The sequence below is a fragment of the Diadema setosum genome, chromosome 13 (assembly GCF_964275005.1).
Source record: "Diadema setosum chromosome 13, eeDiaSeto1, whole genome shotgun sequence".
In the NCBI taxonomy this organism is placed as follows: domain Eukaryota; kingdom Metazoa; phylum Echinodermata; class Echinoidea; order Diadematoida; family Diadematidae; genus Diadema; species Diadema setosum.
The window spans coordinates 23,434,639-23,450,305 of NC_092697.1; the positions used below are offsets into that span (position 1 = coordinate 23,434,639).

At 35.3% G+C, this 15,667-nt stretch overlaps 1 protein-coding gene across 1 annotated transcript in view; it reads left to right on the forward strand.

Moving 5' to 3' along the window:
• Positions 1-15,434, forward strand: part of LOC140236491 (receptor-type tyrosine-protein phosphatase alpha-like) — a 35,181-nt gene extending 19,747 nt beyond the window's left edge. Inside the window, exons 7-16 of the mRNA XM_072316414.1 lie at positions 1,123-1,274; positions 4,770-4,905; positions 5,269-5,418; positions 6,311-6,410; positions 7,871-7,944; positions 8,606-8,737; positions 9,184-9,312; positions 9,918-10,072; positions 10,729-10,864; positions 15,357-15,434. Coding sequence (XP_072172515.1) covers positions 1,123-1,274; positions 4,770-4,905; positions 5,269-5,418; positions 6,311-6,410; positions 7,871-7,944; positions 8,606-8,737; positions 9,184-9,312; positions 9,918-10,072; positions 10,729-10,864; positions 15,357-15,434 — 1,242 coding nt within the window. The remainder of the gene's footprint in view (positions 1-1,122; positions 1,275-4,769; positions 4,906-5,268; positions 5,419-6,310; positions 6,411-7,870; positions 7,945-8,605; positions 8,738-9,183; positions 9,313-9,917; positions 10,073-10,728; positions 10,865-15,356) is intronic.
• The last annotated feature ends 233 nt before the right edge of the window (positions 15,435-15,667 follow it).

The window sequence follows — 15,667 nt, forward strand, 5'->3', positions numbered from 1 at the left end:
ATGTGGATTTGAATATTTCTGTAGATGACAGTTGCCTTTGCTGAATAGGTAATTGACTCCGCAATTTTGGTCCCATAACGTAGAAAGCACAATCACCCCATCCATGTTCTTTTCTGGAGTAACAATGCATCTGATGATGAACATAGTGTCGCGTCAGATAGTATTTTTGAACAGAGTCACGTAGGTATACAGGGGGAGAGAGTGAACTGAATAATGTACTAAAACAGAATCTTGAAAATGGTCCTTCTATACAGGTAATCAGTGTTAGGAATATATTTGTATATATGTATAAATATATATATATATATATATATATATATATATATATATATATATGAATAACAGCACAAGGTTTCTGCTCGGAGTCCGAGAAGATGTTTGTTCGCAACATGATTGATTAAGAAAACTCCGTGAAAGACGTTGTTTTAACGATATATTTCTTTTATACATAATCATGGGAAGAAATCACGTTTAAGACGAACGTTGCTCTTTATTTTTCCCTTTAATCTAGCTTTTTACCTGTCCTGACCTTAAAACCCTGTGTCATTCTTCCGCGGTATAGTGATCTTAATTAGTCATGATATTAAAAAAAAATGAAATATGTACGATTAAATGTTGCCGATTTAATGCTTTATATGCCAGCATATTATACCTGTTGTATAGATTCGGGTGCCGACGATAAGTCATACCAATTAAGATATATGCGGTAAACGTCTGGATTATGTCTAATTTTAGATCAGGTATGTTAGTAGTATAGATGATGGCGTGTGAAATTTTCCTGGGCATGATATTAAGTGGTTGGATTGTGGACGCCTTGCATCACGGAAGTATGCAGTTATGTACCACGTTGAAAGTCATGATCTGTCGACAATAGTGTTAAATCAATGCGGGATTATCAATGCTGTTGTTCTTCATGCAATCAGACATACTCATCAAGAAAAAAAAAGGATGAAGATCAAATTGCATCATTTTGTTTTGAATTAACAATGACGCAGTGCTGGTAGTCAATCATAAAGGTCTAAAAACAATGACGATCATGTCAGCAGGTATGAATCATGATTCATACCTGCTGCTAATTTTACATTATTTACATAAAATTAGCCATCTGGTAATTTCATGCAGATGACTGGTGAAAATCGAGAAGTGGTGCAATTTCACTACACAGCATGGCCGGACATGGGGGTACCGGAACAACCTTCCCAACTTATGAACTTCATCGAAGTCACCAGAGAAATGGTGGGACCAAGCAAGTCACCGATTGTCGTACATTGCAGGTATTCATTACAATGTTGACGTCATGAAAAGCTGGTCATTAGAACTGGTAATAGAAACTCTCCCTCATCTCCCCTTCCTCTCTTTCCGTCTGTATCACTCTGTCTCCCTGTCTCGTCTCTTCAATTCTTGTAAATTTCTGTTTATTGATTACCATTTGATATGGGGGATACTTACATTGACGTTATAACTGTTGTGTATGCACAACTTTCACTCTGTATGCATGATCTAAAGTGAAATGTGATGCATTTAAGTTTGATGTAGTTCCGTCTGAGTACAAAATTAGGCTCATGATAGTATGTTATTCAGTATTCGCAATCTTCTCTCAGAGCACATTGTCATAAATACTCTTGCAATCCCACAAGCCCATTCCCCAATCTTGAATAAGAGAAACATTATAGCAAGTAAAAAAAAAATTGTTTATTAAGGCAAGGATATGCATCGAGCAGGATCCGAACCCTGAAACTCGGGTGTCCAGAGCGTGAGGGTTAAGATCCGTGCTTTAATAGGCTTTTGCAGTTTTGTCAGTCCAATTCCTGATTGTTGCATTCAATTTAGACAAATTTAGCGTAGATGACACGTTCGGTATTTCAATTTATGATCTCTTCATTCAAATTCATTATTGATCATTCGAATTACCTTTAACCTCATTCTAGCTAACACTTTTTTCAACAGAACTCGCAAGACAAGCACCATTTCATTAATCGTTCATTCAATTTAGAATGATAAAGTCACGACCCTTTTATGACTACCCGACCTCAAGGTTGTTAGAAATCCATTATGGATAACAGTATTACCACCATGAATCCCATTGATTATGTTATCCATCAATCTGTTTATTTCTCTATGACAAGCCCATAAGAATAGTGAGGCTCCCACAGAGTATGTTCTCTAGTTGAGAAGTGTTTGTGTGTGCACGTGCGCGTGTCGCCACGCTCACATTCTTATCTTTTTATTCAAAATCTATGATATGAAAAGGGACATACAGAATTGGTCATATATATTAATCCATTCAATACATTATATATATATATATATATATATATATATATATATATTTATATTTATATTTATATATATATATATATATATATATATATATGAATAGTACTGTATCGTTAGAATAATTGACATTTATGACATTTACTCAATGATTTCAAGAATGAGAGGATGATTATTAAATATCACCGTGGAGATGTGGTGACGTTTGATGTAGAATTAAAGAGTTCAGGGATAAAAGACAAGTAAAAATGTAAATTCACGCGGAAAATGTATGATTTCTTAAATTGATGGTTTGTAAATAGTGCATGATTTAAAGCTAAAAGAAGGTCATATTACTTGTGAGAATACTGAAGAAAAATATTAAAGAAATATTTGTTAAACCAAGATCCACAAGCTTCTCAGTAAACACAAAGAATTTCAATATTACACGATGATGTTTACGCTAAAAAGAAACTTTTGAAATTTTGTTTTGTAGCAGATAGTTTGTGTTCTCTTTGTAATCAAGAAATAGAAACTTATGAACATTAATTTCTTCAATGTCGGGTAGAAAAAAATACACAGAGAGTAATGATATCACATTATGATCTTGTTGAAATACGTGATATGCATTGGACAGACATTTTTGTTGGATTGTCAGGTAGGTTAGTGAGAATAAAGTTCGTTAATTGTGTGGTTATTTTTCAAACACCAAATTATTGTCTTTAAATCAAGATGTATTTTATTTTATTTATTTATTTATTAAGTCTTCTTTAAAAGCAGTGTAGTCCCATTCAGTGCCACAAAGGCCTGCTTTACAAGGGAGCCCTGCGTCGATATACATTACATTACATGTGCACACAATAAAAAACAAGAACAAAACGAACATAGATATGATACAGCTAAAGAACAATCGCTTCGGGAGAACATAAAACACATAAGAAAGAACATAATACGAGCGGAGAAAATAGATATCTGAATAAATTCATAGCTAGTGCAAAGGCTTCGTATCAAATGAGAGATTGGTGTTGGCGTACACGATTCTTAAATGTTTGCAATGAGGAGGCAGTTTGAATAAAAATGGGTAACTCATCAAATGATTTGCTTGCAGCATAAGTGAAGGAGAATTTCTTATATTCAGTTCTAGGTTTGGGTATATGTAATTGGCAAGAAAGGGCATATCGAGTGGTATAAGTAGTAGGGCGTTTGGTCACAAGTTTAACTATGTACGGTGGGGCTAAATATTGCGTAGCAATTTGTACACCAGGACACAGTAATGATATTGAATTCTTTGTTTAAATGACTGTCATTTGAGAGCATGAGTAAGAGCTTGCGCTGACATGTAATAACCTCCATTCAATACTACACGAGCATACTTATTTTGACAGCGTTGCAATCTGTTTAAATTTGCCTTTGTTAGTGACCCCCATGTACGAGCATTTAAGCATCTGTCAACATAATTCAGAAGAGAATAAGAGAAATTATTGAAAAGGAAAAGAAATTGCCAATTATTACAGGAAAATTAACTTTACCTTCAATGAAGTAGGAGTATGTCAGTTAATTGATATATTTGAATAAATTAGTAGGGCCTAAGTGTTTTTAATTCATTTAAGTTCGACTGGGGTCTGTAAGGAGGTACATTAGTTTTATACGGTTTAAACTTCTGCGCTTTCTTTCCTCTGTGGCTTACTGTTAACGCCTCCAATTCTTTTTGTGTTTTTTTTTCTTTCTGTTTCTTTCTCTTGCGGCTAATGCCTGTGCTTTGAGATGATATATATTTGAACAGGATATTGTGGAATTTAATTGATTAAAACTATTTCATTGAAGTGCAGAGATTGAGATGTGAGCGGTGGCCCTAGCATTGCGTGGGGAGGGGGCGGTCAAAGGGCAGTTAGGGAGGGTGCTATTATTTTGTTTTGTTTTTCTTTCTTTCTTTCTTTCTTTCTTTTTTTTTTTGGGGGGGGGGGGCAGCTACGTGTAAGTCTATGTATTTGTAATGTATAGATGTATGTATTTCGGATCACCGATTGATTTTTTAAATTAAACAGTGCTGATTGTATGCTGTTTTTATACATTCAGGATGAATGTCCTTGCCATGTGAAATTCTAGAAATCAAATAAAGATTATTGATAAACAAAATGTTAGGAAGGGCGGCTAGGGAGAGTAGGGTGCATGGGAAGGGGTAGGTTTGCTATTTCCAGATACAATATACTTCCACTTTTTCTTGTAACTCTACAGTACTATTTTCCTTTCATTTGTTACGAAGAAAAAATAAAATTGTGTTACTCTTATTACCTTTACTAAGTTTTATTTTCCGACATACAAAAAAAGAACTATACACACTAGATAAACTATCTTTTTTTTTCTACTGTGACTAACGATGAGTTTTGTTAACGTTGTACAATATTGTACTAAACTGGATTCCTGTCTTATTAATTGAGTGGAAGGGAAGAATATCATTGAATTACCATCAAACATCAAGCAGTAGAATTACGACATCGTTCTTCACGATTATCTAGCGCCGGCGTCGGGAGGACTGGCACGTTCATCACGCTGGACGCCATGCTAGACCAGATTAACGCTGAGGGAGATGTGGGCGTCTTCAACTTCGTGACCGGTATGAGGCAGCACAGGGCCAAGATGCTGCAAGTTGTGGTACGGATAACACCGAGCCAAAACGTTTTTTAGTTCTAAGACTTACCTGAACTTCGAAATTCAAGCCAAAGTCTTTCATTGGAATTCATGTTATCAATGTTACTAATGTGATGATAGAGTTTAAGAGAAATTAAGTAGAAATTAGTTTAGTAAAATTTTAAGTATACCGCGTGCATCCACGGAAAAATTAATTTACCATCTTGATATCTACAATGTGTTGTACAGGAAGAGCTAATACATCACGAAGTCTAGTGAAGAAGACCTAGTATTACATCTCACCCCAAGTCACAGAAAATGCCAAGTGGTAGTGTTGACGACGAGTTACCATTTCTTTCGTGATCTGTTCGTCTCCACTCTACACAGGAACAATACCAGTTCATCTATGCAACTCTCCTTGAAGCTCTCACCTGTGGGGATACGACTATTCCGAAAGTTGACTTTATAAGGCACTACCGAGCTCTGAAGACCCCAAGCACTTACACAGGGATCACATCTCTTCAAGAAGAGTTTGAAGTAAGAAAAAGCCAGTGGGGAGACAGATAAAGCATATCAGAGAGTATTTCATATGGATATATGATGAGGATAGATAGTTTGAAAGGTGGACAGAATGTTTGACAGATAGGATTATAGACTGATAGATATCCTACATTGATAAAGAAATAGGTGGATGGATTTTTGGATGGATAGGCAGATGTGTACATAAATAGAGAGAAAAATAGGGAACAGAGGAGAAGAAATTACACCACTTACATGTATGCGATGAGATAATTATACATGTCTTATATTACGCTTCTCTTCCTTGAGTTATCGATAAAAATAGTCCAAAATCATTAAGCGGTTAACAACAATAAATATACTTTATCTTGCAGAGGCAATTAGTATATTCACAAGCCGAAGAACCACTCACTGCATATGGCTTAAAATGGAATTTTGTCAACGAGGACCGACAATCAAGTCTCTTACCTAAAACTGATAAGAGAGCTATTGGTTAATTGGTAATGACATCAACAGCAGTGTGGTGTAACGATTACTTGGTGAAAGCTCCTCAATTGAAATATAGTTCTAATCTAAACGTCCGATGGACAAGATGTTCCACAAGAAAAGTTCCTAATGATCTATACAATGTAAAAAATAAACGATATACAAACCTGGATACTCGCATAATGGTAATGACAATGTTCTTAAGAAGAGCACTGATAAGGAAATGTTGTTTACATACAAGTATGATCATTTATCATTGTTATCATTAGAAGGAAAAATATTCCCATCATTCTTTCCGCCATGTTAACAAGGTTGACACTAGTGATATATTTTTTAATTATGTAAACATATATGTAACATCTCGAAAAAAAAAAAACCAACAACAACAACACACGATGCTTTCCTGCTACCGCCACTGCAATAGTTGCTGAGATCGTACACCGTAATACCGGGGGAACATGAGGTCACCGCTGCTACACGCGAGGAGAACTTGAGCAAAAACCGCTACCGAAATAAAGTTCCCCGTGAGTTCCTTGCTATGCCTTTCTTTTCTTTCATATTCTGTGTATAAGTTCTCTTGAGACGCTTTCAGAATCAATCCATTAAATATTATACTAAGTAGACAAAATGTGTATATGCATAATACAGTGTACAAACTATACGGTATATGTATAAAGCACCATGTTGTGACAGGAAAGAATATAATAATACTCTCATTACCCCGATGTAACAGACACTTGTCAATGCTGAAATAACGACAAGGGAAGGAATCATGAATGTGAAATGGTAACATGTGTGAGGTCACCATTGGTATATCAAATTCTATTATTGTTTTGTTTAACCATCATGTCACATATATTGCGGAACCCCAACCAAGGTGGTTACTTTCACTACATAGCGATGGAATAATGGATTTAACTGCTTTTCGACAAAAGTTTGCACTTCCATCCGGGGACATCGTAACCTTTGCGCACAAAATCTCTCCCTCTCTCGCCCCCCCCCCCCCGCCACTAACTCATAAACATACATACACGAACACACACACACATACACAAGCACACACACACGTGCATAATTTTGATACACAGTACAGGAGAAACTAGTGGACACTATCAATGACTATAGCTGAAGAGTTTCATAATCGATTTGCTCAGTTGAGCCTCACTTCTTACTAGGGAGGTGGCCAAACCTTTTATAATATTGCAGACAGGTAGTGATACTCTTATTCTCGATCAAACTCACGTAGTCTTGAAACTGATAAATGATTTGATTATGTCATTGGAGCTTTTATTTTTCGTATCGAGGGAAAAAACGGGGAAAAAAGATAAATTTCGATTGGCGAAATTTTGACGTATGCTTTAATTAGCACTGGTTTGTATATTCCATGCGTAATGTGATGCTGCGTACAAGAAGGCCTGGTATTTATCTTTCCAAAATTTCTGTCTGAATAATCACATAGTGTATGTGTATATATATACATGAATATATATATATATATATATATATATATATATATATATATATATATATATATATATATATATATATATATATATATATATATATACATATATATATATTATATTAATATTATATTATATATCATTCATATACATGCATATATTATCTTATATATATATATATATTACATATCATTATATATTATGTATTATATCATATATTATATATTTTATATTATATATAATATATAATATATTATGTATTACCGATTATATATTGCCTACATGTTTTTTTTTTTTTTACGAAGAATCTGATGAAGAAGGAAAATAATTTTTAAAAAGTACTGTTGATATATCATTTATTTCTAATCACGTTGTCATTACCGACCCAGCAGCATCACAGTTTGTGTTTGGTATGAACATGGATATATGTGTATATATCAACGGATAGCATGCCCATAGCATTTTGTCACCATTATTTTCACCCACTCATGCTGTCGCAATTCTATCGCTCTGTCAACCAGCCGACAGAGTGCGCCCTTGCCTCATGACTGAAGTCGAAGGTGGCACTGATTATATCAACGCAACGTTCTTTCCGGTTTGTTTGTTTGTTTTTTTCAGTGATACAAATCAACATTGGCCGATTTAGATCAATATTCCGAGTACCATGAGAAATCGTTTTTATTTTATTAATGGTCATGTCCTCAAAATTAGCTCCATCGTGTAATCGGGACTGATCCCAAATCCCAAATTTCACTCCCTCACATTATAGCGGAAACTATACTTATTACACACAGTCGAAATAAGAATTTCGTTTAAATCGATGTAATACAATTACACTATGAACTGTAGCCTTTTCCTATCGGTGTGTTTCAACATGCCTGCGTGGTAATCTCCATAATTATATCTATGAGATACTCGGTAGTCTGATGTACTGTAGAGAAGGAAAATTTGAAATGTTGGATATGTTGAATAAGATTTCACGCTAGAGATCTCGATGAAATCATTGTACGTGTGTGACGGAATGATGTGAACAAAATAATACAGAAATATTTCTTTTCATTTTATTTGCTTCTGATGTTCTTAGTCTACCAATGGTTCATCCAAATATTGATTATAAATTTTGAATAAGAAAGAACATGTGTTCTTATCTCCGAGCAATGGGAATATTATCAATGGGTTTATTGACTTTCTGTAAAATAATTAGAAGTAGATAGATATCAACATCATTGATGGTATATTTTGAAATTGTGACTCAGGGCTGGAAGACCAAGAATCAGTACATCACCACACAAAGCCCTCTCCCAAACACACTGGTGGATTTCTGGCGCCTCGTAGTAGACTACAGGGTCACCAGGATTGGGATGCTACACGGGGACACGCCTGATGAGGTTCGTGCCTGTGGTAGTGCAGGGATGTGTACAGATTTGGGTCCATTGTTATGATTGTGCCCAACCAATCAGTGACTCGTCATCGGGTAACATTACATCATACCCTGCGTATCTTGAAAGGATTATAATGGTTTTTAGTTCATGACATGTAGTAATAAAAAAGTGTCATACTTTAATATGTCATTGTTCGTTTTGTACATCTAGATTATCATGGCATATCATAATGTGTGCGTAATAAGAAGGAACCAAACAAATCTTGTACATAGAATACATAACGCATGCGAATTGCAGACTTTCTCCACCTAAAGCGATGTGTGACCCACATGCATTATGCGGTGGGATTTGTTGGGAGCGTGCTCACATTGTTGCGCCCTCAGTAATCGTCAACGTTTAGTATTATAAATTCACTCAGATTCGTGTGTTATTGCAATTTCTATCATCACCAGACCTTCGCAAAGTACTGGCTAGAGGATGGTGAGCTTTTCTGTGGTCCTTTCGTTGTGACCAGCACCAAAGAAGTAATCGCGCCGGGAATGGTGGAGAGAACATTGACTGTACGCAAGCAGGCATCGAAGGTATGTCAGGACGTATTACTCTCACAATGTGGATTTAAGGAAGATTGAGATTAGAGGGCAGTTTGCGAGGACATCATAAGCTCAATCATAGCCTCGGGCATATTACCTGGACTGTTTTCTTTTTTCTGTTCCCGGCTCTTCTGTTCGTAACTGCTCAGGGCAGTATGAAAATAGATGTTCATCGTGACTATTTGACTCTAACGTAAGAGTACTTCTATTTTTCTCGTGAAACATATTTTAGTTTAGTCGCCTTTATCAGAAGGACTTATTGAAGATGGTATAGCTGGTCTGAATTCGTGTTCAGTTTTATTAACAGTATTAAATTCAGAAAGGGGTATAATCTGCAAATAATTCCGAATTAACAAATTTAAACAAATGAATGTTGCGTCGTGTCGTTTTTATTGCAAGTAATTGGAAATTCCGATGTTCCTACATCGACGTTTAACGTTGATGTCGGGCAATTTGCACAAAAGCGCAAAAGAGGTTTTGTAAAATGTGTATTTGTATATATTTGTGTGTATGTGTGTGTTTGTTCATACAGATAAGTGTAGAACAAAGATTTCGTGTTTTCGTGTTTGCCCTTATATCTTCACATCACCGTGAAGAAAAAGTTGCATACTGTCTACCAGCTACAGCTGGAGTGTAGCCCCCTGGAGGAAGAGGAATCGCCCTCTGCGTCGGATATGATCTTCATGCGGACTCGTTTGAAGAGCTGGCCGACACAGGGCCATGACAGCAGTCCTATCCTTGTTCATTGCAGGTTAAAGAATAATGTATTCAGTTACACATAGAAGATAATGAGATGGGAGAGGGAATAGTCAGAATGTTTCATGTTTAAAGGAAGGTTTGAAATGAATTGCGGTTAATTCACATGACAAAATGTAGGGACACAATGGTTAGTTTAATATCAAAGGCAAGATTTACAACACCCTGTACACATTTTAGGCAAAATCTATCATATCGGTCGTTCTTTTTTTCTTTTTCTTTTTTTGTAAACAAGTATTTTCAGAAGAATCCTTTGCGCGGTTCACAGTATACAAATATAGTTTTTAGTGGACCTCTCGGTTTTTTTTTTCTCGAAACATATCTTTTTATTTTGCCGGTATGCATGTATATCTTCATTTGTTTACTATCATTTATCCTTTGCACAGTTGAATGTATGCCTATGACATGATTCCTGATTTTCGCTGTGTTATGTTTTGTTGGGAAAAAAGAATGAAAATAAATGAATCGTATTGAATCAAACTGACATTTTTTTTTCTGCTGATGTATAGTTTCACATGTCCACCTAGAAAGTTTGATACTAATTTCGCGATCATTATTGCTCTCTCCTTATTGCTTTGGTTCCGTCAACGTCTTCCACGCCACCTCATAAGCACATATCTTTTTATCTTTTTTTTTGTATTATGTTCATAGGGATGGCGTCGGAACATCTGCCACTTTCTGTGCGTTGTTATCCATCCTGGATCGCGCAGATTGTTCAGAAGACGTGGAAGTTTTCCAGCTGTGCAAGAAAATGAGAGCCGTCCGTCACGAGGCCATTTCACATCTGGTATGTTGTGTTGTTCCTCCTGCTTCCAGAATATACAAACAAGCAGAAAACCCCATGAACAACCTCGATTGAAGAAAGGGCTACAAAGCGAAACATTGTCACTGTTTTTCGTGTTGTCGGGTTGGATCGATGAAAGTTAACACACAATGAGTGTTATGCTTTCTCTGCTTATCAATGACAAATTATCATCAACAGAAATTGCATTGCAGAAAAGCGTCAACAACAAGAATTTTAACAATGTGGAACCCTTGTCGTGCTGGTCGCTCCTTCTTTTAGGGTTTCATTGAATTTTGTTTAAATAACCAAAATAAAAATGCTGAGGTAACACATGCCAGGTACATATGCAGTAACGAGGTTACATATCTAACCTCCGTTAACTTTGCAATCACCAGTATGTTTGGCAATCATAATAGACCTACTGCAAAAAGTAATTCAAAAATCTGAAATATGAAAGAAAAAAGGAACTCAATTTCTACAGTTTGAAATCAAAGGAAATAATTGATGCAATCAATCAATATATACCCATACATTAACCGAGAAGTATGGGCCACGAAAAAATTAGTCTGAAAGGAAAAAGGTAACATTTATAAGTACAACAGTTAAAAAAAAAAGATGGCAAGTTAGGGGAGTATACGATTGTGAAACTATCATCTTCGCAAGACAGTTCTTGAACAATCGATATGAAATATGAAAATAAGCGAGTAAATAATGTAATTACCTTTCAAATTGCTTTTTAGTTGTTTGACCAAACCTTGAGATTTCCTGATTTATTTTCTTCTTCTTTTTTTTTTCAAATGCAGTTATGCCTCAGTCTCAAAACCAGATATATCTGATAGATCATCACTTTGAAGTTATTTATGCTGCTATGGCAGAAAGGTTGAATGTTATGTTTTGTGTACACGAGCAAAGGAAAATGACAGTATCAGCTCACTCATTTGTTTATTTTTATCAACGGTTTGAGAACTGCATTATATAAAATGGCAAGTTGTAATGTTCCAATAATGTCCTTAATGTGCACATGATTTACATGACAGTTTCACATACATGACTGACTTTAATATGTGTTTATAAACATTTGCTTTTGTTTTCAGAGTGACTTTTAACTGAACTGGAATTGTCCTTTAAATAGTTTGCCTCTACATTTCCTAAAAAGTATATATATATATATACATATATATATATATATATATATATATATATATATATATATTATATACATTTATAGTCGAGACAATGTAATGATGACAAAAGATGTTGCAGGAAGCCGACTGGTGAAGCTTTCGACCTTCGGTCTTTTTCAGCTTTATTGTATGTTTATGAAAGGAAATAGGTGTTTTGAGCATGACAGATCATATTATGGAGTAATGAACATGATACATTGATTACAATTTCAGTTTGAGTTAACAGTTTCATAGCATACTTGGCAACATATTTGGCCATTGCAAAAAAATTCAACGATGTATAACTGTAAGTAGATATAAAATGGGCATATAACATACAGACAAATCATACAATAAAAAATATTAAACAAATATCATAACTAAACTTAGTAATATAGTTACCTGCTAAGCAGACATGTGTGTGCTTCTTGGGTTGTCTTGTGGCTGTCCTGTGGCAGGATGAGAGTGATCATGTGATATATTGGGAGGGGAGGTGTGTGTGGGGTGGTGCATGTCAGGCCTGCTGGTCTCCACCAAAGTGCACGACGAGGCGGACACACATGAAAACAAACCAAGGGGATCAAGGAACTGCAATGCCAAAAAAAAAAATGTCGTATCTCTCCACTGATGGAGAACACAAATAAATTCTCCAGCAGCGTCACTGGAGAGGAGTTTCACATACTGCAATCTATAAACTGTAAATCGAGTTACGTATTTTACTTGATCACATGCGCCCGATGCCGAAAACAATATGTCGGCAAAACCACTACGGCGTTATACACACGCATGAACAACACCCGCTCTGACATCATCAAATCTAACACAGAAAAGCGTAAACAAATTCCGGTAGCACAGCATTTCAGCACACATGAACAAACAATCAACGATGTACGCGTCACGGGCATTGAACTTATCCACACACACACACACACACACACACACACACAAACAAAAAACACATCAAGTCACTCTGAAGCGGGAATCATACTGGATTTTGAAACTTTAAACACTCACACCGTATGGTATTAATGTCGATGAGTAATATAGAATGTTATTTTGGAAATGTTGATAATACTGTTACATGTATATATTAAGTTATCATAATTTATGTGACCGTGCATCACAAAACCCCTTGATCGCACCCCTTGATTTTTCGAGAGGACTCAACACAGGTGAAATGGGTCAACTAAATCAGTCTGGAGTTCTTCATATTTTCTGAAAGAGCTATATTTCTTCTACATTATTCTGTATCATAACATAAATGGGGAAGTGTGTTTTCCGCAGTTTTTCAAAAACCCCTTTAATGGAGGAGAGTAGTAGGAGGGCCCTTTTCATTTTTTTTTTGTTGTTGAAATCCTGTGTACACTCTTCACTTTCAAGTCAAATAACTTTTGAAAGGATAATGCTAATGCTTTGAAAGTTTGCATTAATCATGAACAGAATGTGTTGATAAAATGTGCTTGATTTCAGCCTAATCTGATAATCTCTTCACTGTTTTTTCTCCGGTGGTTGACATCATGTGTTTCGTCCCTTTACAAGCAAAGGCAAGCGCGGCTTGATGCAAAATTAAAGCGCTTGAATAGACCCTGTACTTTAGGGCCTCTTTTCTCAGTTCACACTTTTCCAGAGTGAGTGCTTTCATTCCAGTATTTAGGTAGGTTAGGGGAGTCCATTTAAATTGAATTATACATCATTTTAAAGCTTAGAGTCTGCTCTTTTAGAATCTGTCCTTAACTAAAATCTATGCCTGGCGTTTTTGTTCGTTTTGCGATGCAGGGTCACATATAATGTGTATAGAAGGAATATATATATATATATATATATATATATATATATATATATATGAGAGTGATTCTATCCTATGAAGAGTGCTCGATATCCTCAAAAGAACAGCTTTAGACAGAAGTATTGGAAAAAGTTCACTCGGTTGACGGCAGGTTCATCCGTATTCAAATATTTATTTGCGTAAATACGGATGAACCTGCCGTCAACCGAGTGAACTTGTACCAATACTTCTCTATATATGTATATATATATATATATATATATATGCGTAAATATATTTATGTATAATATGTATATGTATAATAATGATCATAATATGGGTGCATGAATATGAATATATGTATAGGAAGTGATGATTATAGATAGATAGACAGAGGTATGCAGAGGAAAAACAACATATTACACTGTGCGACACAGTTTTGTTATATCACGCAGCAAGAGTATGAAGATGTTGTCAGTAATAGTTAATTTTGGTATATATTACATATTTGTATATTGTATATTTTGTGTTATGTGCCTATGGACAAGTGGCAATACATCATTTACTCTTTTTCTGTACCCGGGTTCCGTGCCTGCTATTGTGATTGTTTGTAAACCAGCTGTAGGAGTTAAAGACCGGCAATGACCACGAGAATGCTCATTGTATCGTATTTTCAAACAACCCCCCACTGACACATTTGTATGAACACTGAACCTAATTCTTTCTACCATCGGACCCTACCCTACTCCTGCCTGACAAGCACCACCGCACGCACACCTCCCCTCCCAATACATCACATAATCACTCTCATCCTGCCACAAGACAGCCACAAGAGAACCCAAGAAACACACACACGTCTGCTCAGTAGGTAACTACATTACTAATTTTAGTTGTGATATGTTGTGTTTAATATCTTTTATTGTATGATATGTCTGTTTGTTATATACCCATTTGTACATGTATCTGCTTACAGTTATACATTGTTTAATGTTTTGCAGTTGCCAAATATGTTGCCAAGTATGCTATGAAACTGTTAACTCATGCTGAAATTGTATTCCATGTATTACGTTCATTACTCCATAATATGATCTGTCATGCTCAAAACATCTATTTCATTTCATAAACATACAATGTACAATAAAGCTGAAGAAGACTGAAGGTCGAAAGCTTCCCACCAGCCGGCTTCCTGCAACATCTTTTGTCATCATTACATTTTCTCGACTATAATTCTTCCTATAAGATGACAGGGGAATAAGGTAGGAGTATCAGCATCATCAGCATCATCGATATATATATATATATAATATATATATAATATATATATATATATATATATATATATATATATATATATATATATATATATATATATATATATATATATATATATATATATATATATATATATATATATATATATATATATATATATTATATGTATACTTTATGTATATGTGTATATATAATATAATATATGCATATAATATCAATTTCATGTTATTACTATTATTATCAGTAGTAGTATTGTGTTTGTATGTGTACTCATTTTTTTTTTCTGACCAATCAGTGGCAGTATCAATTGCTGTACGACGTTCTCCAGGAGTATCTCAGTTCCTTCGAGATCTACGCGAATTGCAGGAGCTGAAATGATGCAACAGCGACAACAACCAGTCATCGAACTGTCTTGGACGTCGTCCTTAGATGGACTTAGAGAGTTGAAGTAAAATTTGTAATGATATGACTCAATTCTTGTCACAATGCTTGATGAAAGCTTCATGAAGGTACATCTAAACAGTGTTGCTTTATAAAGCTTGAATTAAGCCCACGCTAAAGTCATGGACGTTGCAAACTCTAAAAGTTCCTCTATTGGAATTTGAT